Source organism: Carcharhinus amblyrhynchos, chromosome 8 (genome assembly GCF_965287045.1).
Source record: "Carcharhinus amblyrhynchos chromosome 8, sCarAmb.v2.hapA, whole genome shotgun sequence".
In the NCBI taxonomy this organism is placed as follows: domain Eukaryota; kingdom Metazoa; phylum Chordata; class Chondrichthyes; order Carcharhiniformes; family Carcharhinidae; genus Carcharhinus; species Carcharhinus amblyrhynchos.
In genome coordinates this window covers 93,649,534-93,672,746 of record NC_137331.1, presented here as the reverse complement: position 1 = coordinate 93,672,746, position 23,213 = coordinate 93,649,534, and the positions used below count along the sequence as shown (strand labels likewise).

At 42.4% G+C, this 23,213-nt stretch overlaps 1 protein-coding gene across 1 annotated transcript in view; it reads right to left on the bottom strand.

Annotated features, from left to right (window-relative positions):
- The window catches only part of LOC145347069 (unconventional myosin-Id-like), a 125,368-nt gene extending 102,813 nt beyond the window's left edge, over nt 1–22,555 (bottom strand). Inside the window, exons 1-4 of the mRNA XM_080194975.1 lie at nt 22,461–22,555; nt 14,948–15,156; nt 4,523–4,616; nt 2,531–2,696 (exon numbers count right to left, since the gene is read on the bottom strand). Of these exons, the coding sequence (XP_080051101.1) occupies nt 2,531–2,696; nt 4,523–4,616; nt 14,948–15,156; nt 22,461–22,555 (564 nt within the window). The remainder of the gene's footprint in view (nt 1–2,530; nt 2,697–4,522; nt 4,617–14,947; nt 15,157–22,460) is intronic.
- Between the last annotated feature and the right edge of the window lie 658 nt (nt 22,556–23,213).

Sequence of the window (23,213 nt, the reverse complement as noted above, 5' to 3'; positions counted from 1 at the left end):
TGCCTCCGTTAGAACAGCAGTTCACATATTTCTAACCACTGAAAATTGTTCTGTTCCTGAACTCAGAACTTAAAACAAAAATGGAGAGTAGTTAGAACAACAGCTTATATTTATATAGCGCCTTTAACACAGTGAAACATTCCAAAGCACTCCACAAGAGCATAATTAAACAAAAATAGAAAGAGAGTCAGAGAGACAGAGAAATGTAGGATAATCATTCCAGAGCTTAGGGCCTAGGTAGCTGAAAGCACTGACACCAAAGATGGAGCAATTAAAACCAGGAATGCTCGGGAGGGCAGAATTAGAGAAGTGTAGATATTATGGAATGTTGAAGGGCTGGTGGAGATTACGGACATACATGGAGGTATGTGAAAGCAAGGATAAGAATATCAAAATCAAGGCATTGCTTAAATGGAAGCCCATATACTTTGACAAGTACAGGGGTGCAATGTGACTAGGAGTGTGCCAATTAGGTCACAGGAAGCAGAGTTTTGGATGACTTCAAGGGCAGAAAGTGGGAGAGGTGCACAGGACTAATCAAGTTTCAAGGTGACAGAAGGTAAAGGTGAGGTTTGAAGCAGCAAATGAGCTGAGGCAGTTGTGGAATGGGGGATGTTATGGGAGTGAAAATAGGAATTATGTGATGGTGCCAGTATGTGGTTGGATGCTCATCTCAAGGCCAAATCTAATACCAAAGCTTGTGAATGGACTACTTCAGTCAACAACAATCGCACGTAATCCCTCTCCCTGAAACCCCACATATTTATCCTGCTAATCCTTCCTATACATATACATTCTAGGACATTAAGGGGCAATTTAGCATGGCTAATCAACCTAACCTTCATATCTTTGGACAATTGCTAGAGAAAGGGATGGACTCGGAGGCCCAGGGTGGGATTTTCCATCCCCTTGGAGGCAGGACCCACCATAGTGGATGCAATGATCCAGCTAATAATCCATTGGATGATCCTGGTAGGTGGGGATCAAAGACAAGTGGACTTTGGTCTTCCCTTTATTTAGCTGGAGGAAATTTCTACTCATCCAGTGCTGGATGTTGTCAAGCAGGCAGACAATTTAGAGACAGTTTAGAAGTGGCGAGAGATGGTCGTGAGGTAAAGATCGAAGGAAATTGTAGCACAGTAGTTATGTTACTGGAGTAGTAGTTGGCAGATAGGTTCTACTGATTTAGAGCAATGCCATTCACATGAATGAAGAACATAAATTTAATTTTAGAATCATCTTAGAAATAATAGTACACCAGGCATTGGAAGGGAGGGAGGAAGTTGAGAAAATTACAATCATCAAGGAAATAGTACATAGAAAATTGTCAGAGCTGCAAGTTGACAAGTCCATGGGTGATAGAGTCCTACAGGTCAGAAGGAGGCCATTTAGCCCATCATGTCTGCGTCAACAACAATCACACACAGTCCCTCTCCCGAAACCCCACATATTTACCTTGCTAATCCTTCATATACATCCTAGGACACTAAGGAGCAATTTAGCATGACTAATCAGCCTAACCTTCATATCTTTGGACTGTGGGAGGAAAGCCACACAGACAATGGGAGAATGTGCAAACTTCACACAGACAGTGACCCAAGCCAGGAATCAAACTCCAGACCCCTGGAGTTGTGAGGCAACAATGCTAACAAGCATGCTACCAAGCGGGTCCTGATGGAGTTCATTTTAGGATCTTAAAAGAAGTGGCTAGTGAGATGGTTAATGCATTGGATTTAATTTTCCTAAATTCCCTAGATATGGGGAAGTTTCCATGAGATTGGAAATTAGCAAATGTAATTCTCTTGCTCAAAAAGGGAGAGAGAAAGGAAGCAGGAAATGATAGGCCAGTTTAACACTTGTCATAGGAAAAATGTTAGAAGCTATTATTAAAGATGCTATGACAGGTCACTCAGATAAATCCAAGGTAGTCAGGCAAAGTCAACATGGTTTTGTGAAAGGGAAATCATGTTTAACCAATTCTTTGAAGAAATAATGTGTAAGGTGAATGGAGGGGAACTAAGGGGTATGCCTTTTCACAAGGCATTTGATAAGGTGCCACAGCAAAGGTTATTGTGGAAAATAAAAACTCAGTGTCAGTTAACATATGGCTTACTAACAAGAAACAGAGAGTTGGCAGGAGTGGGCCATTTTCTGATTGGCAAGATATTAGAGGCCAGTGGCTATCTCTGAACTTTTTCTTGGGCAACTGACCTCAGTGCAGCCCTCCCACCCACCCTTCCCTACAATGAACATCTTATCTTTCCTGACACTTTCTCTCAAGGTGAGTAGGCCAAGGTGGGAACTTTCCTGACATCCGCTACCTGCATCAAAGGTGAAATTCCAGCCCAATTAGAGCAGAAACAGATAGATATAGTCAGAGAGTGAGTGAAAAGCAGAGTGATATTATAAATGCGAACAAAAAAGGAGATAGGCACAGATATATTTCTGGGGCTTCCCACAATGAGTGGAGTACACAAGAAGGGAAAATTCAGGGCCTGTGACTTTAAACATATAAAGGATTTTTCTTTACCTTCTCGAGCAAATAGTTATTGATGTGTCCACCGGTGGGATCCCCTTTGAAGTCGAAGTTGATGTCCATGTACTTCCCAAAGCGGCTGGAATTGTCGTTTCGATTTGTTTTTGCATTCCCAAAAGCCTCCAGGACACAGTTTGACTTCAGCAAAGTGTTTTTGACACTTGAGTGTGAAGGGGGGGGAATGTATAAATATATCAGAATGCATAAATATGTCAGAATGAAACACCCTGTTAGTCTTATGAGAACACAAAGAGAATATTAATATCTAGAGTGCTGAGGGTGAAGCTCCATAATTTCACCCTGCCCTTCCTCTAAGAGAATTTACTCTGCAGTGGAAAGCTGTTCAGTTCATTTTAATTCAGATCATTGGGGAACCAATGGCCTAGTGGTATTATCACTTCACTGTTAATTCAGAAACTCAGCTAATGTTCTAGGGATCCGAGTTCGAATCCTGCCAAGGCAGATGATGGAATTTGAATTCAATAAAAAATCTGTGGAATTAAGAATCTACTGATGATCATGAAACCATTGCCGATTGTCAGAAAAACTCATCTGGTTCACCTAATGTCCTTTAGGGAAGGAAATCTGCCATCCTTCCTTGAACCGGCCTACATATGACTCCAGAGCCCCAGCAATGTGGTTGACTCTCAACAGCCCTTGGGCAACTAGGGATGTGTACTAAATATTGGCCAGCCAGTGACAACCATGTCCCACGAATGAATGAAAAAAAAGTTCGTTGAGTCTTTACTCAGAAATCTGATTAGAGTCTTGGAATGCTTAGGTTAAACATTCACTTCCAGTGCTCAAGCAGTAACCTTATGAAATGCATTCCCCACGCAATTTTCATCTTACTGATTTTGTTGCTTACATTAACAACAACTTTATGTGGTGCCTTTCACATTCCAAAATATTCCATCTCATTTCACAGGAGTGTAATCAGACCAAACTTGACTCAGAGCCAAAGGACATGTTAGGACAGATGACAGGCTTATTCAAAGAGGTCAATTTTAAGAGGGGTTTTGAAGTCGGACAGGTTGGTGGAAACATTTAGGGAGATAATTCAACAGGTTATTGAAGTAAGGCTATTAATGGTGGGGAAGTGGGAAATGCCAGAGTTAGAGGAATGGAGGACATATGGAGCGTGATAGTCACAACATCAAGAGATGTTTCCCATCTTTTAAAAATGATCTGTCAGGGCATGAAGGTCAATGACCATGCCACCATTTGTTACTTGTCTATAGTTGCCCTGATACATTGCTGGTGGAATTTCTTCTTCAGGCCCCCACCGCAGCACCCCTCTCTCTTCCGCTCCCCCGCCCACCCCCCCCCCCAAGGCAGTTTATTATAGCTGAGAGGCTAGAGGGTGCTCAGAATCATTTCTCGATTACTTATCAGCAGGATTTGTGCTTTCATCCAATGCAGAAAGGTCATTTATCAGAGTCCCATTGTAGGATTTACAGCTTACAACAACTTACAGCTTACCTCTTTCCCAAGAATATATAAACATCCATCTATCATCATCCATTTACCCATCATCCCAATGCCCCAATTTTGAAATTCTCATCCATCTCATTGTTCAAATCCTTTTATGCCTTTTCTTATCTTGGTAACCTCCTTTGACCGTAGAAACTCCTTGGTGAAATAACTCTGGCCTTTGGAGCTGTTTCATTGTTGCCTTTATTCATCTTGACCCTATGTCCTGGAACTCCTCCCGTGAGCCTTTCCCTTTCTCCCTTTCTCTATTTCTCTTGCACCCTCTTTTAAGGAGTTCCTTAAAGCTTATACCTCTTTGACCAAAGCTTTGGTTGGTTTCCCTTCTTGGTTCATTGTCAAATTTGATCTGATAACGCTCCTGTGAAGGGTATTGGGAGATTTTACTGCAGAAAGGGTATTAAATTATTCCAAATAGTTGTTGTATCAGATCCAGACATGGGCTTAGATAAACTTGGCGTAACGTGCAACAAGATGCAAAGGACTAACTCTTACCTCTCAACTTCCACCCTTTGGCTGGGGTTTGTTATGGCTGCAATATACTGCATTATATATTTGCTTGCCTCTGTCTTCCCAGCACCACTCTCACCTGAAAATATGAACGAGGAGAAATTCTGCTTTAATTTGTGACCGTCATTTTTATTTAAGGTTCGAATCATATCTGGCACATAGGAAAATGGTTACAGTTTAGAGAATCATAGAATCATAGAATCCATTCAGTGCAGAAGGAGGCCATTCACCCCATCGAGTTTACACCAACCACAGTCCCAACCAGGCTCTATCCCTACAACCCCATGTCTATACCCTGTTAGTCCCCCTGACACTAAAGGCTGATTTAGAACATTGAACATAGAAAAACTACAGCACAAACAGCCCCTTCGGCCCACAAGTTGCGCTGATCATATTCCTACCTACCAAGCCTACCTATAACCCTCAATCCTATTAAATTCCATGTACTCATCCAGAAGTCTTTTAAAAGACCCTAACGAATTCACCTCCATCACCACCGACAGCAGCCGATTCCACTCACTCACCACCCTGACTTACCCCTGACATCTCCTCTGTACCTATTCCCCAGCACCTTAAACTTGTGTCCTCTCATAGCGACCATTTCAGCCCTGGGAAATAGCCTCTGAGAATCCACCCGATCTATACCTTTCAACGTCTTATAAACCTCTATCAGGTCACCTCTCATCCTTCGTCTCTCCAGGGAGAAGAAACCTAGCTCCCTCAACCTACCTTCATAAGTCATGCCACCCAATCCAGGCAACATCCTTGTAACTCTCCTCTGCACCCTTTCAATAGCTTCTACATCTTTCTTGTAGTGAGACGACCCGAACTGCGCACAGTAATCCAAGTGGGGTCTGACTAGGGTCTTATAAAGCTGCAGCATTATCTCCCGACTCCTAAAGTCAGTGCCTCGATTGATGAAGGCCAGTACACCATATGCCTTCTTGACCACATCCCCTACCTGCGAGTATGGCCAATCTATCTAACCTGCACAGCTTTAGGCCGTGTGGAAAAACTAGAGCATCCGGTCACATAGTCACGAGGAGAATGTCAGTCACCCAAGATTGGAATTGAACACAGGACCTGGCACTGTGAGGCAGCAGTGTTAACCGTTGTGCCACCATGCCACCAATGGTGCCGATTGTTGAAGGTCAATCATTTCAGTCACAGACAGCACTGCAGGTTTCCTCAGTCTAGTATCTCAGGCTTTAACATCTTCAGCTGTTTCATCAATGGCCTTCTCTCCATCATAAGATCGGAGGTGGGATGTTTGCTGATGATAGCACAATGTTCAGCACCATTCATGCCTCCTCAGATACTGAAGCAGTCTATTTCAATATGCAGCAAAAAACAACATTCTGGCTTAGGCTGTATGTGCATGTAACATTCACTGCACAGAAATGCTGGACAATAACCATATCCAACAAGAGCAAATCTAATCGTCACCCTTTGACATTCAATCGCATTACCATCGCTAAATTCTCCACCGTTAACAACTATTGATCACCATTGACCAGAAACTGAACTGAACCAGCCATATAAATACTGTGGCTATAAGAACTGGGAATTCTGCAGCAAGTAACTAACTCCCCAAAGCCTGTCCACTATCTACACAAGTCAGGAGTGTGCTGGAACATTCTCCACTTGCCTGGATGAGTGCAGCTCCAACACTAAAGAAGCGCAACGCCATCCAAGACAAAGCAACCTGCTTGATTTGCACCCCATCCAATACATTAAACATTCACTTCCTCCACCACTGACACACAGTGGTAGCAATGCATTCAAATTGGCAGTGTCTACAAATTGCACTGCAACAACAAAGTTCTTTCAGCAGCACCTTTCAAACCTGTAACCGCGAGCACTTAGAAGGACAAGGGCAGCAGGTCTTTGGGAATATCCCCATGTTAATGAGTCTCTCCAGGACACACACTATCCTGACTTCAAAGTCATTGAATCAAAATTCCAAAATTTCCTCCCTAACAGCACTGTGGGTGTAACTACACCACATGGACCTCAGTGGTTCAAGAAAAGAACTCACTACTACCTTCTCAAGGGCACTTAGGGAGGGACAATAAATGCTGGCCTAACAGCAACACCCATATCCCATGGAAACATTAAAAAAAAATGTCAGGAAATTGGATCCAAAATTGGCTTGTTAAGAGGAGGCAAAGGGTGATTGATGGTGGAGGATTGGTTTTTGTAATCAGAAACCTATGTGCCACAGTGATCAGTGCTGGGACCTTTGCTGTTTGTTATATACATTTATGATTTGGATGTGAATGTAGAAGTTATAATAAGTAAGTTTGCAGATGGCATAGAAATTGGTGGTGTTGTTGATGGTGGTGTGGTGGAGAAAAATCATGAAGATGGATATCTGGCATAAAATAGCTGCCCAGCACATGAAGGGTTAAAAGACATTAAGCAGGCACTGACTTCTAATGCAGAGAGCTACTTGAAATTTAAACATGCAGGACAGACAGTTATTTAAATTAAACACACAGGGAACAAATACTGCAGGAAGCCAAGACCTTAAAGATAAAGACAGTCCTGGGAAGATGAGGTTTGATAGAGAGATTAGCCTTGAATGGGAAAGGGAATACATAGAATTAAGGGTTATGGGGAGAGGGCGGGAATGTGGAGCTGAGCCAAGACAGATCAGCCATGATCTTATTGAATGGCGGGGCAGGCTCGAAGGCTAGTTGGCCTACTCCTGCTCCTATTTCTTATGTTCTTATGTTAAATGCAGGAAAACCAATTATTGTATGAATAGACCAAGACTAAGTCATTGATAAAGAGGGAATGTATCCATTCATGGAACAATGCGATATTAAAATGTTCATGTCTGTATCTGTCTATAACAATGTGTTGACGATCGTTCACCCACTTGATTACAACGATGTGTTAATGATGTCCAGTGTGTCTATTGTGTAAAAGATATAAAGATGGACCGCTCCTATTGTATCGCTGAGAGAAGGTAGCTGTCCAGTACTGCGGAGTGCCAGTGCCTTTTCTCCACGAAGCTTCATTAAATAAAGCTATATTGTTGCACCCCCAGTCTGAGTCCAAAGTGGTAATTTCCCTCAACAATTGGCATAGTCAGCAGGATCCTATTACTGGTGAGATTGATTGGCCACGATCGGAACCGGTGTAGAGATCACTGAATCTGTGAGAGTTGGACAAGGTCAAGAATGCAGTTTGCAATGGGTTAAACTTAAGGGGTTAAACTTATGGGCTATTTGTAGTAATAAGTATTGTTGTATATGGTATAGTGATAAGTACTAGCTGCTGATAGTGATAAATAACTGACTTGTGTTGACTAAGAAGAGGACAAGGTAGTGCCTGTTTCTGAACCTCGCCTTAGACCGGTTGTTAAGAGGGGAAATTCCCCACACTATGGTCAGGAATTGAAGTGGGAAAAGAGGCACCAAGGACACTTAGGATTGTGAAGCACAAGTGGCAGAGGTCAGTTAACATCAAACTCTGTAGTTCCGAACAAATGCAGAGTTGCCATCTGATTGCATGAAAGTTTGTGAAGTTGGGAACTGGACTGTCAATGTTGTGAAAGTGGAGCGGAAAAGGAGCTTGACCAACTCTGATCTAAACTGGACTCAGCTGGAGAAGCACAGTGCCGAGGTGGTAATAGCGGAAATCGTGAGTATGAGTTGAAACCCTGAGATGGTAGTGAAACACGGTGCTAGAGTAGTAATAGTGGCCGGGGGTAGTGAAGTCCCTGCGGTAGAGAGTAACTGGAGTTTCACCTGACGAAGGGACAAACCTCGAAAGTTTGTGAGTTTACCATCAAATAAATCAGTTGGATTTAAACCTGGTGTTGTCAGACTTTTTACTCTCCAGTGCTCACCAAACTATCCTAAAAATAGGAGTGATTATCTCCCAAGGTTACAATAAATTGGTAGAATGGGCTAATGGTATACCTGGAGGCGGAGAGGAGAAATCTTAGTTTTTGTGTTTTAGTGTGTTTTTGTGGTCTGGTTACTTGTCGAATGTAGATGTTTGTTGTTGCATTAGATTGAGAGCAGGAGTTGTTAAAGCCTGTTTGTTCCAGTGGAGTGTTTGTTGCAGGCAGTGGATGCGGTGCTTTGCACCTTAGTTTAACCTCAGGGGGGCTGAGAATGTGTTAAAACTGTTAAAGATTAAAGTGACAAGATTTCTTAAATTTACTTCAGTTTTTGAGTTTAATTACAATTTGGAAAAGGGAAGAATAAAAGTGACTGTCTTAATCAACTTTCCATACTCTTCAAATGTTTTATTTTCATCCCAGTACAAAATGTTAAGTTTGAATAAAAGAGGAAGTGCTGTTGAACGAATGTTGGAAGCTTCCATGCGTGTTTGTGTGTGTTTAACAAAGTGGTTGCATGGATGTTTTGCTGTTGTTTGCTTTCATGTTTTAATGTTCCTTCTCTAATTGTGATTTTACAACAGTGGGTTTGATTCAGAGTTTAAATAAAAATTGGGAAGTAAACTGAAATTTTAAGAAAGGATTTAAACTTTGGAGGGAACCATGTGCTCCTTCCTTTGAAGTAGAAATTATGAGAGAGTTGAGAAGTTAGGAAAAGAAAATAAGTAATTTTGTGGAAGGGTAGAAAGCAGGAACAAAAGAACAAAGTAAATATACTGTCTGTGAGTCAGTTTAAAGTATATCAAGTCAGTGAAATACAGTGTTAAGGTCCGCAGTGATTTACGAACATCTGATAGTTTAGTATTCTGTAACTGGTTAAAATTATGTACTGCTGTCAGAATTTCATGTGCCATCTATTGTTCAAGGTTTGTCAAATATAAAAACACTGCAAAGCTTAAAGTCTAGCCGGTTAAAAAAGAACAATCAAAACGTTTCTAATCAATTAACCAGTATGTGTTGTACCTACTTTGATTTTGATTCGGCGCCTGTTATTTTTCTAAAACGCAGAGGTTTTAATTTGGAGCTCAATTTAAAAATAGAAACAACTTAAATTAAAAGGGTTTGAATATCACAGTTATGATGTGTAAAGTGGTATGTGATATAACTGCCGCTTGATTACAGTATAACACTGCCATATAGACCTGAGAAAAAAATCAAATCCTGAAAAGCCTTAACCAATTTTATATAATAGATGTATATACTATATATTGTGTATTGCTAAAAACATAATTCCTGTTTTTCTCCATGAAAGGGCTATTTATTCCAAGCATTTAACCATTCTTTGCCATAATTTGTAACAGCTTGCACAATACTGTTAAATGTTGGTGCTAGGCATTTGAATGCACTTCTTTCTAGGTAGGGTAGTGACATTTTGTGAAGTACTGTAATGTGATGCTTGCATGCAAACAAATGATCAAATTATATATAATGTAAGAGTGCACCATATAAAGATTAGAGCTGTATGGCATTTGATTTTAATGGGGAAAGCAATGTCTTTTAATAAAATTATATACAATGATTGTCCAGCTGCAGTCAAAAGGCCAGTACAACGTGTTACTTGATTCACACTAAGCTTTCAATGGAAGGGTGAGGAGGGGGTGGGGGTGGGGGCGGGGGTGGGGGTGCTTCTGAGTACTGAATACAAGTGATCCACTTCAAATTTAAATACTGGGGGTTTAATCAAGAATTGTACAGAGCTAGAAAATATTTCTTTAAATTATTATGTGAAGAGCAAGATCTTATAATTAAGTTTTACTTCAATGTTCAATTTTCTAAGGGTTAATGTGACTTGCTGTTTCTTATGTCTGAATCTGTAACCTTTCAAGTTTTATTGTCCTGGCTTTGTACTTTGATAGAGGAGGAATGGCAGAGCGAAGAGGCTTCATATTCTGGTCTAATCAGAGCTACCACAAACTGGACAACCGGATTAACCCCTTATGAACTAATGACAGGAAGGGCAATGCAATTACCAGAAAGCATCATAACAGGTGGGACCAATGTACGTCCACTAAAAGATAAAATCAGGGGATATGTTTTGGAACTAAGCACCAACTCAAAGAGATGCGTAAATTGGTAAGAAATAATCAGGAGCAAAGAGATGCAGAGAGGGAGCTTGAAATGCTCCCTGATGTCCCAACAGCGGGAAGTCACGTCCTAGTAAAAACATTACCTGGGTTTGCATCAAAATGGAATGGGCCATATGTAGTGGAGACATCTGTGCCTATATAGATATAAGAGGGAAAGGTATATGGAAACATCGGACACAGCTGAAATTACACAAAGGAATGCACGAATGAACGAATGAATGAACGAGTGAATTAACAGAACTGCTTTCTTCAACACAGGTAAGCAAGAACAACTGGTGCATGTGGGTCAATAGATAATAACTTTTGGAGATTATCTAATGATTATTGCAAAGATTATATAATGATTAGTGCAAAGAATAGGGATCATATTGTTTGTGGACTAACAGCCCTGGGAAACAGCACTTCAAAAGCACTGAAGACTGTTAACCAAAAAATGACTGAACTGAGATTATATGCACAACAAACACGATATAGAGTGACTACCAGTTAGCACAACAAAGGGGAGTGTGTACAATTATAGGCAATAAATGCATAACCCATATCACGGACAAGTCTTATAACATTACACAAGTCATCAATAACATCAGAGAACAACTTGATAGCTTCAGACAGGGACCCAAGAAAGGAAGTAACCTGGCTGGAATGGCTAGTAGGAGGTCCTGAGAATGTTATTTATTACATGGATTAGTCATACTTATTTCAATTGTAATTTTCTGTTGTCTGATTATTGGATGCCTAAAAGTCTGCTGCCATGTTGTGATAACCAGAATTGTGCTGGGAGCCAGTGTATCCATCGAAGAAGAAACCATGATAAAGACCCCCGCAGACCTCCGAAGAAACAAAGAAAAAAAGAAGGAAAACCACCTACATATGTGAAGATGCAGCTGTTGGTCTGGGGATTATTAAAAATGATAAATAATCCAACCAAAAGAGGGGACTGTGGTGGAGAAAATTCATAAAGATGCATAAAATAGCCGTCTGGAACATGAAGGGTTAAAAGACATTAAGCAGGCACTGACTTTTAATGCAGACATCTATTTGAAATTTAAGCGTGCAGGACAGACAGTTATTTAAATTAAACATACAGGGAACAAATACTGCAAGAAGCCAGGCACCTTAAAGATAAAGACATTCCTGGGACAATGGGGTCTGATAAAGAGATTAGCCACGAATGGGAAAGGGAATACATAAATGCAGGAAAACCAATTATTGTATGAATAGACCAAGACTAAGTCATTGATAAAGAGGAAATGTATCCATTCATGGAACAATGCAATATTAAAATGCTCATGCTCATATCTGTCTAGACATGAGCATTGTTGACGTTCGTTCACCTACTTGATTACAACGATGTGTTAATGATGTCCGGTCCATCTATTGTGTAAAAGGTATAAAGATGGACTGCTCCTTTTGTATCATTGAGAGAAGGTAGCTGCCCAGTACTGCGGAGTGCCAATGCCTTTTCTCCACAAAGTTTCGTGAAATAAAATTGCATTGTTGCACCCCCAGTCTGACTCCAAAGAGGTAATTTCCCACAACAATAGTCTTAGGCTACAGAATGATATTAATCAGCTGGTAAGTTGGGCAGATCAATGGCAGATGAAATTTAATCCTGATAGGTGTGAGGTGATGCATTTTGGGAGATCTAATAAGAGTAGGAAATACACAATAAATGGTAGGATCCTAGAGAGTATTGAGGAACAAAGGGACTTTTGTGCACAAGTCCATAGATCCCTGAAGCTGGCCACACATGTAGATAGGATAATACAGAAGGCATACAGAATGCTTGCTTTTATAAACTAGAGCATAAATATAGGAATGGGGATGTCTTAGTACAACCTCATAAAAGATTGGATAGAATATTGTGTGCAGTTCTGGTGGCCATGCTATCGGAAAAATGTGACTCCACTGGAGCGGATTCAGGGAAGATTTACTTGCCTGGATGGGAAGTTTCAGCTATGAGGAGAGATTAGATAGGTTGGATTTGTTTTCCTTGGAACAGAGAAGGCTGAGGGGGGAATCTGATAGAGCTTTACAAAATTATGAGAAGAATAGATAGAGTAGATTGTAAAAATCATTTCCCTGTGGTAGAAATATCTAAAACAAAAGAACATAGTTTAAGGTGAGAAGTAAGTGGTTAGGATTGGATCTGGGGAACATTTCTTTCATCCAGGGAATGGTGAAAATATGGAAAGCACCACCTGAGAGGGTGGGTACTCTCGCAACTACTAAGAATCATATGGACAAGCACTTAAATTGTCAAGGCATAGTAGGCTATGGACCAAGACCTGGTAAATGGGATTAGCGTAGATTGGTATTTGATGGTCAGCATAGATATGGTGGGCTGAAAGGCCTGTTTCTCTGCTGTATGACTCTATGAAGTGACAAAATTGAGGTGAGCTAAGCTGGACTAATGTCTACTTGAGTTCAATCAGTAACATTTTCACCTCTGAATCAGATAGTTACAGGTTCATGCCCCAGTTCATGGGCAGTATTTTCCGACTTCTCCTGCTGGTGGGACCTTTCGGTCTTACCAATGGCAATGAGAATTTAAATGGTTATCTGCATCCTCCAAGAGAAACCAGCTGTGGCAGTGCTGTAAAGTCTCAGCGCATGGCTTAAGCTCATAATCCAAGCTAACATCTCTTGTAGTATTGAACAAAACGCCGTCTGTCCTCTCAGGTGGATGTGAAAGATTGAGTGGTATTATTCAAACCATAAGGTTAGCTAGGCTTTTAAATACTTTCTTTTTTCTTCCAATCCTTGTGACATGCACATTGCTGCCAAGGCTGATATTTCTTATCCATTTCTGTTTGCCCTTGAAACAATGGTGATGGTGCGCCACTTCATCTGTAGATGTTTGAAAACACTGAGCAAGTCACTGGGCACCTCAGAGGGCAGTTAAGATTCAACCTTGGCATGGGAGCAGATTTACAAATAGTTCAGACTAGGTAAGGACATCAGATCTCCTCATTTACATGCGGCCCTTCAGCACTATCACAGATAACATCTAATCCTACCTCACCACCATCTCCTTCAAGCCCTTAACAGGTTCTGCGCTTAAAGGATTTGTCCTGGCTGCTTATTTAACACCCAGTACTGAATGAACAAAAATGCCTTCCAATCAAACTTGTGAAATCAGAAACTTTGCCTTTGGACCCTGTCACAGTCGATGCTTCTCAACAATTGATTCCATACTTTTCCTTATGGCCCTTGTCTCAGGTGGTGGTGCAGTCAGAGTGGAGGTGTTAGGGCGAGGGGTTCATGGTGGCAGGTACAGGGGGAAGGATGTGGATGAGGATGCCAAACACTGGAAAGCAAAGGGAAGACTGAATAGAGGGAAGCTGGACCCCGATAAGGCTGCATCAAAAGCTCACCTATAAGGGGTAGGGGAATATTCAAAGGGATAGCGGATTGTTCACTGGAAAGGTATGGATGAAGACTCCAGATGTGGTGGGTGGAGATCCAAGTGGGGCATGGGTACCTCATGGGTGATGGGGCCAGGGGAAAGATTGTTGAATGGAGGAACAGACTTATTCTTGAGGCTGCCGGCCTTTTCCTTCTGGGTTGCTGGCATCCTGCACAGTCTGGTAAAGACAGGTGGGCTGGAGAGAATGAAATGAGTGTGCTGGACTAGTGTTTAAATATGGCACCGGGACCTTTGAACCCACCAGCTGATGATGCAAAGACAAATCAGCTGCCGGCATGCCAGGTGATTCAGAGATTAATTCAATCGGGCATAACTAATGAGGTTCCAAGCACAGAATTGGTGTGGGATCCCGCCTTGCTGGTCAGTGAGAATGGTGTTGCCAGAGCCACTGCATTTAGTCTCAAAAATTAAGAATTTCACCTAACATCTTCTAAAAATAAAAGTAACACCTTTTTATTAATCAGAATTCCATTAATACTGCATAAGTTACTGTGAAAATCGCTTAGTCACCACTCTCTGGTGCCTGTTCAGGCACACTAAAGGGCAATTTAGCATAGCCAATGAACCTAACCAGCACACCTTTCGGAGTGTGGGAGGAAACCGGAGCAGCCGGAGGAAACCCACGAAGACACGGGAAGAACATGCAGACTCCATACTGGCAATGACCTAAGGGGGAATTGAACCCAGGTCCCTGATGCTGTGAGGCAGCAGTGCTAACTACTGTGTCACCATGCCTCCCTAGTCTTGAGTCTCAATTGCATAGAAGGGTGACCAGTACTTTTCATATACACTTTATTGAAGTGATTTTCAAATGATGTGAATGCCATCTTCTGAAACCTGTACTTTCAAAGCCATTTTGCCTTTTAATCTCTCTCCATGTGTTCAAAAGTGTGTTTTATTAACTGTGCCTTTGGCCTCACACCCAAATTTTTTTTTGTTAGTGCTGCATTATCTGTTCCCACCTATCTTCCATGTACCTGATATTACAATGCATGTGTCCTTGGCTCTCCTCTTCATTGCCTTGTAAGCTGAGTCTGCAATGGCGTACAAATGCGGTGGTCTTTCATACAGCTCCCTTCCCTTGTAGTACTCAATCATGTCTCTTCCATATAAATCAATTTGCTGGTATGGATTTACTGAGATAACCACCTCTCCAATGTAGGTATAGATTCTATTCTTGTCAAACCTGCAGGAGATAAAAATAAGCATCAGCTTGTTTTAGATACCATCAGCACCTGGCAATATTTACCTTTGAGCAGTCCACTCATTGTGCTTCATCTATTAGCATTTTTGACCTCATTGTCTTGCTTGATCTCAACCAGAGTCCCTGAGGTTAGTGTCCTAGGTTCAACTATCTCCTGCTGCTTCATCAATGACCTCTGCCCATCATAAGGTCAGAAGTGGGGATGTTTGCTGATGATTGCACTATGTTCAGCAGTATTTGCAAATCCTCAGACACTAAAGCATTCCAAATGCAGGAAGACTTGGACAATATTCAGGCTTTGGCTGACAACTGGCAAATAACATTTGTCCTACACAAGTGCCAGGCAATTACCATTTCCAATAAAAGAGAATCTAACCATTACTCCTTGACAGTCAACGGTATTACCATCACTGAGTCCCCCACTATCAATAGCTTGGGGGTAACCATTGACCAGAAACTCAATGGGACTAGCCATATAAATACTGTGGCTACCAGAGCAAGTCAGAGGCTGGGATTTCTGTGGATAATGACTCAGCTCCTAACTCCCCAATTTCTGCTCCTGATCAACAAGGCACAAGTTAAGAGTGTGATGAAATACTCTCCACTTGCCTGGACGAGTACAGCTTCAATAACACTCAAGAAGCTCAACATCATCCGAGATAAAGCAACCCATTTGATTGGCACCCCATCCACACGTTAAACATTCATTCCCTCCACCAGCAATGCACAGTGGCAGCTGTATGTCCCATCTACAAGATGCATTATAGCAGCTCATTGCAGCTCCTTTAACAGCACCTTCCAAACCTGCCACATGTACCACCTAAAAGGACTAGGGTAACTGATGCCTAGAAACATCACCACCTGTAAGTTCCCAGCAAAGCCAGGTGCCAAGCCACTGGGGACACAGTTTAAAATTAAAGGGTTTCCCATTTAAGACAGAAAACAGAAGAAATGTTTTCTCTCAGAAGATCATGAGTCTATAGAATCCTCTTCCCAGAGCTCGGTGGAGGCAAGGTGGTTGAATGTTTTTAAGACAGCCGTAAATATATTCTTGACTAACAAGTGTGTAATTATGCACTCTCATGGAGTTTATCAGGAACACAAGAGGTATTTATTAATTGGGAAAGTCTCATCAGAGGCTAGCAGCCCCCCAGTTGCCCTAGAGCAACACACTGGCTGCCTCAGTCTCTACACGTCTTCTAGATGCCTTCTGCTTCCAAGAGGACTCCATTCCTGGGATGATTACCCATTCTCAGTCCCAGTTGGCTCCTCAAGCCAGGTATCCTCCTCTGCTGCTTTGCCTGTAAAGGGACTAACATCTCAATCACCACAAAGGGAATCAAAACTATCGGGGTAAGCAGGCTAGTGACCTAGAGGCAACAGTCAGTTCAGCCATGATCATATTGAATGGCAGAGCAGATTCAAAGGGCCTAATGGCTTACCCCTGCTCATTGCTCAGTTGATTGAACAGCTAGTTATTGATGCAGAGCCACATCAACAGCACAGGTTCAATTCCTGTACCAGCTGAGGTTATTCATGAAAGGTCCATCTTCTTGACCTTGCCCCTCACCTGAGGCATGGTGATCCTCAGGTTAAATCATCACCAATCACAGCCTATGGTCATCTGGGAGTAAGGTGACTTTTACTTTATACTGCTTGTGCAGCCAGCATTCTCCAAGTCATAGTGTACTCCAAGAGGAATGGGAACGCATCACTGAGAACACATGCTTAATGCAGAAGCCTTGAAGTCAAATCTTACAGTACGTATCACACCACTTCCTGAGGATTTTTGTGACCTGATACAACTATAAAAAGAATCATATAAAAACCAACAACACGTCAACCAGTCACGAACCTGTGCGTGATTGCTGAAACATATAAATAGTATTGGTGAGGCATTCTTCCTACTGCTGAATGTGTATTCAGGTTGTGCAAAGTTAAATTGAGACTGGAGCATCAAACTCCGAAGTGTCACCACTGGAGAGAAATCACCATTGCATAGATTGATGTCATGGTCTATCTACTTCATATACTTTCAATGAATGTTGTCTTTGTATGCTAAGCCTGTTTGCACCTAAACTGGACTTTCGCTCCCATGGTGGGTGTGCATAGCTGCAAAATCTCCTGGTTTGCTGCCTCTGCAAGTATTCTGAATGGCCGGATCTTTATTCCATGTGGGATGGAGTCAGGTTCGCCAGCCCTGATGCAGATTGGAGATGGCCACAGAAGCTTCCAAGGGCTGAGGTAGGTAGTGTAAAAGGCATGCCTCAGTTCCCTGGACTTCATCCCAATTGTTTTCTTAAACATTAGGTCGTCTAACTCTGAAGCCTCATAGAACCCAGTCATTCCTCATACATGCTAACTCATACCAACTGAGAAAAACTCCCCCCCACCCCCCACAACCTATTGGCTCCTTATAGCCCTTATACCAAGTTAGTGCCAACATATGCCAGCTCATCCTCTCTGCCCACCATGCTTTTCCCTTGCAACCTGCAAGCCAACGTATCCAGTATCCACCATGTGCCAATCTCAGGAGCCGTGCTGAGTTGAGATAAAACAAAGTTCTACACGTCTATCACAGACTTCACTACATAAAAATCTTTTATTCACAAAATTCTGCTCAATACATTTAAAATCCCTCAAGCATTTTATCACTTAAAAAAACAAACATTTGTATTCATACTCCATATGAAAGATAGCTAATCCTTTGATAATGTCTTGGTGCCAATGAGGGGGAGGGTCTCGATGTCTGTGGGGGTAGAGAGAGGATTTCCCAGTGCACTGTGAGATCAGGGCACCCTTGTGAAAAGGCACCCAAGTGCTCTTCAGCCAGGTTCACCCTATGGCACCAACCCTCTATACCAGCGTGCAACTCACCACTCCCCCAAAAAGTGACTGACTGTGGGACGACTGTAGTGTGGATTGTGCCTGACAGACCAGCATGGATCACAATGGTTTTTTTTCACCACTGTGACACTTCAGGGCCAATTCTCCGACTTCGCTGTGCCATTAGTAGATTGCGCTTAGCCCAAAGAATAGTGTGAGAACCAAAAAATCAATTCTGCATCCAATGCCAAACTGATTGCAATTCTCCTGGCCCCTTACTAATGGCATGAAGCGGATTGTGCTCTTTCTGGGACCAATTAGCATATTCAAAGTAGCATTTAAACATACATAGCTCGTTCAAATCTTAGCCCACAGAATTAGCTGGCCTTTGAACATGACGTGATAATGGCAAGAATCACTTCTGGTCTCCATAAGGGGAGACCTGGCATGATGGTCACGCTACGGGGCTTGGAAGCTACTGAGGCCCCAGGCAGGCTGGGGCATGACTGGGCAGTGTCCATCAGGCAGCGCCCACATGGTAAGGCCCAACTGGCACAATGGCAGTGCCTAGCTGGCACCCTGGCTATTAAGCACTCTGGTGATGCCAGTTGTGCACCTCCAGTGTGCCAGGCCAGTGCCAGAGTGGGGTCTATGATGAGGAGGGGGGCTATGATGTTAGGGAGCTTTAACGGAGGGCTCTCGCAAGGAGCCCCTGGTGCCTGAGTGCTGTCAATCCGTGCTCACCAGTGTGTTTGGGCCCTGCCCTCCTCAGTACTGGTGCAAAATTCCCAACTCTCAAAAAAGTGACTGAGTGTGGGAATGTTGTGGTGTGGAGTGTGCCTGAGGAACTGACTCGGATCACCCCATTAATCTCGCCATTGCACCACTTCAAAGGTTTTTGGGAGAATTCCGCCCTGAGTTTTTTTTTGGGAAAATTCCACTCCTAGTAAATCTTCTCTAAACAATCATTAATTTAAATCTTCCTTTAAATTAGGAGATCAATACTGTAGTGCACTAGATGTGGTCTCACCAATGTCCCTATACAACTGGAACATAATCTCCTTACCATTTTATTCAATTCCCCTTGCAATAAAATATAACATTCTATTAATGTTGCTAATTACTTGCTGTACCTGCATACTAACCTTCTGCGATTTATGCACCACTGCATCTAGATCCCTCTGCATCTCAGAGCGCTGTAATCTCTCACCATTTAATAATATGCTTTTTTTAAATTTGTCCTGCTAAAATGGCAAGCCTCACATTTTGGAGGAATTAGCTCAAACGATAAAGCACTTGCTTAGCATGTAAGAGGTAGTGGGATCGAAGCCCACATTCTCTACTTAAATTTTTCACAAGTGAATTTAATATGCATGGGATTTAAGGTGGTGTTCTAAGATGGATAGGAAGCTGGTTGACAGAAAACAAAGGGAAGGAATAAATGGATCTTTTTTTAAATGTAGGCAATGACTAGTTGGATAGCGCACAAAATGGTGCTGGGACCCCAGCTATTCACTATATATAAATGATTTAGGTGAAGTAACTAAATGTAATATCTCCAAATTTGTTGATGATGCAAAGACTGGGTATGGAGGGGTGGGGGGTGGAATGAGTTGTGAGGAGGATGCAGAGATGCTTCAGTGTGATTTGGACAAGCTGAGTGAGTGGGCATATACATGACAAATGCAGTATAAGTTTGAGGTTATCCACTTTGGTAGCAAAAACTGGAAAGCAGATTATTATTTGAATGGCTATAAATTGAAAGAAGGGAATTTGCAACGAGACCTGGGTGTTCTTGTACACCAGTTGCTGATGGTAAGTATGCAGGTGCAGCAGGTGGTAAAGAAAGCAAATGGTATATTGGCCTTCAGTGTGAGAAGATTCAAGTGTTTGGACACTTGCTGCAATTATATAAGGCCAGGGTGAGACTGCACCTGAAATCTTCTGTGCCCTTTTTGTCTCCTTATCCAAGAAAGGATGTTCTTGCTGTAGAGGAAGTGCAGCAAAGGTTTACTAGACTGATTCTTGGGATGGCAGGACTGACATGTGAGGAGAGATTGAGTCGGTTGTGATTATATTCACTGGAGTTCAGAAGAGTGAGGGAGATGTCATGGAAACCTACAAAATATTAACAGTACTAGACAGGGTAGATACAGGAAGGATGCTCCCAACAGTGGGGGTGTCAGTGCATAGGGATACAGGATAAACCATTTAGGCCTGAGATATGAGGAGAAATTTCTTCACTCAGAGAGTGGTCAGCATGTGGAATTTGCTACCACAGAAAGCAGTTGAGGCAAAAACATTCTGGCAGGACATTACAGCTGTTCATGCCTGCTGCTTACTGAGTGTCGGTGGTGGAGGGAATGGATGTAGTGCCAATCAAGCTGGCTACTTTATTCTGGATGATGTCAAGTTGGTGAGTGTTGTTGGAGATGCACCATCCAGGCAAGAGGAGAGTATTCCATCATACTTCTGACTTGTGACTTTTAGATGATGGATAGGGGAATCAAGAGGTGGGTTACTCGCCGCAATATTTCTAACCTCTGACCTGCTCTCATAACCACTGTGTTAATGTCCATTTGAGTTTCTGGTCAATGATAACCCCAAGAATGTTGACTTCACACCCAGTAAAATGTTTTTGAAGTGGGGTCGCTATTGGATTATAGTGAAAAGTGGCAACCAACTTATGCACAGCAAGGTCCAAATAACAACAATGGCGGTAGAATCTATTTTAATGGCGTGGGTTGAGGAATACATCTTGTCTGGGATTCCCCTGCTGTTCTTCAAAAGACTATCATGGGATTTTTTATGGCCGTCTTTGAGGGCATTTAGGGGTCGTGTTTAATGTCTGATTCAAAAGCCTGCACCCAATACGGTGAGTGCTCTGTCCCACTGTCAACAACAACAGATTACATTTATACAGAAACCTTTAACAAGGTCAAACTTTTCAAGGCGCTTTATACAAGCATTACCAAACAAAATTTGGCACCAAGCCACATTAGGAGATACCAAGACAGATAACAAAAGGTTACATCAAAATGGGGAAGTTTTAAGGAGCATCTTAAAAAAGGATTCTGAATGAGAGGCAGAAAGATTTAGGGAAGGTATTTCAGAGTTTAAAGCCTCGGAGGCCAAAGTGCGAACGATTAGAATTAGGATTCTGAGCCAGTGCATACACAATAGGTCAAACAGCGTCCTTCTGCACTGTAACACTTCTGTGATTAGCAAGAGGCTAGAATATGACCTCCCAGAGGGATGGAGGAGAGTACAGAGATAGGAATGGGTGAGGCCACAGAGGGAGTTGAAAATGGGGTGGAGAAGTTTAAAATCAACGCATTTAGACTGAGAACAGACACAAGTCAGCAAGCACAAAAGCGATGAGTGAATGGTACTTGACGAGAAGTGGCACAGTGGTTAGCATTGCTACCTCACAGCGCCAAGGGCCTGGGTTCAAATCCAGCCTCAGGTCACTGTCTGTGTGGAATTTGTATGTTCTCCCTGTGTCTGCGTGGGCTTCCTCTGGGTGCTCCGGTTTCCTCTCACATTCCAAAGATGTGCTAGTTAGGTGGGTTGACCATGCTAAGTTGCTCTTAGTGTCAGGGGGATTAACAGGGTAACTACATGGGGTTACAGGGATAAGGCCTGGGTGGGATTGTTGTCAGTGCAGGCTTGATGGGAGTGCTCTGGTTTCCTCTCACACTCCAAAGATATGTGGGTTAGATGGATCGGCTATGCTAAATTGCCCCTTAGTGTCATGGGGATTAGGAAGGTAAATATGCGGGTGGGGTTGTTGTCTGTGCAGGCTTGATAGGCCAAATGGCCTCCTTCTGAACTATGGGATTTCTATGAAGTCCATACAGGGGCAAAGATGCAGGGGGAGGCCCAAGAGAACATTGGAATAGTCAAGGTCAGAGGTAACAAAGTTTTAGATGAGGGCCTTAGAGATGCATGAGTGGAGGTTGCATGTTTAATTTTCTGGCCTGGGGCGTGAGCCAACAGGTTTCTTACTCAGAAACAAATGTGCTAATGATATGAGCCATGGCTAAGACACAAAAGGTCATTTAATCCATCAACTTTGTCCCTCAGAATCTCATCTCCAGCTGAAAGTTCATCTACATTTTGGGCTTGATTACAGTTTTTGATTTCCTGATCTGATCAATTCTTCTACAGATTTGAAAAGAGAATGGATTTTCCAAGATCTGAGATTTTAAATTTTCTTAAAAGAAGTGTTTTGTCATCTTCTCCTGCAGGCTTGACTAAAATGTGATGTGTTGTTGTCACTCTGTCCGTACTATTTTGTGTAATTTTCGTAACATTGCAATGCTTTTAATTTCCTTTTTAGATCGTCTGAGTTAGTAAATACCGGTATCTCTTCCTGAGAGCAAAAGAACCTTAAACCCTTTCAGTTTTACTTCCTGCCTTCACCTTCCCTTCTAGCCCCTTCCCATCCAAGCACTCACCTCAATTTCAAATTCTCCAAGAACTCCTCGATGGTGAGATTATCCAACAGGACAAAGTCGGCTTTGCCAAACTCCAAGTCCTCCTGTTCAGCCATTCTCTGTGATAGGCGTGAACCTGCCGGTAAGGAAGTGTATGAGCTGAGCCCAGCCTTCTTCCTTCTAACACACTGACAAGTGTGGTTACATCCGCAAGACGCCAACCCAGCTGAGATACTTTTTGCACGGTCACTATCTGTGGTTACAGCCTGTTTCCCCCTCAGCCAATTCCTTAAGTAACCATTGCTAAAAAGGGCATGATATTACACAAAAAGGAAGTTCAGCCTGTGTTGGCGATGCCAGGATAAATTAATTTTGTTTTTGTTCATACAAGGCTCCCATTGAGAATGTTTGATATTCAAACCCCCTCTCTTTCAATTATTTCACCATTCTCTTTGCAGTCTTGCTTCTGAGTCAGAAAGTTATGTATACAAGTCCCGCTCCAGAGACTTACACAGAATATACAGGGCGGAATTTTCCATGCCCTCAACAAGGCACATTTCCCGATGGTGGAGGCAGCACGCCATTGGAATCTTCCAGTCCCACTGAATAATATGGGCTGGGATTGTCCCCCCAAAAAATGAAATGCCCAACGAGCGGGAAAATGGGAGAATTTTCTGTCCATTTTTTGGGTGTACTCACCTGAACAAATCTCCGGCACTCTATGCATCGCAGAGTGTCTCAGAGAGATTCACACTGGGAAGAAGGGGGTGAGCG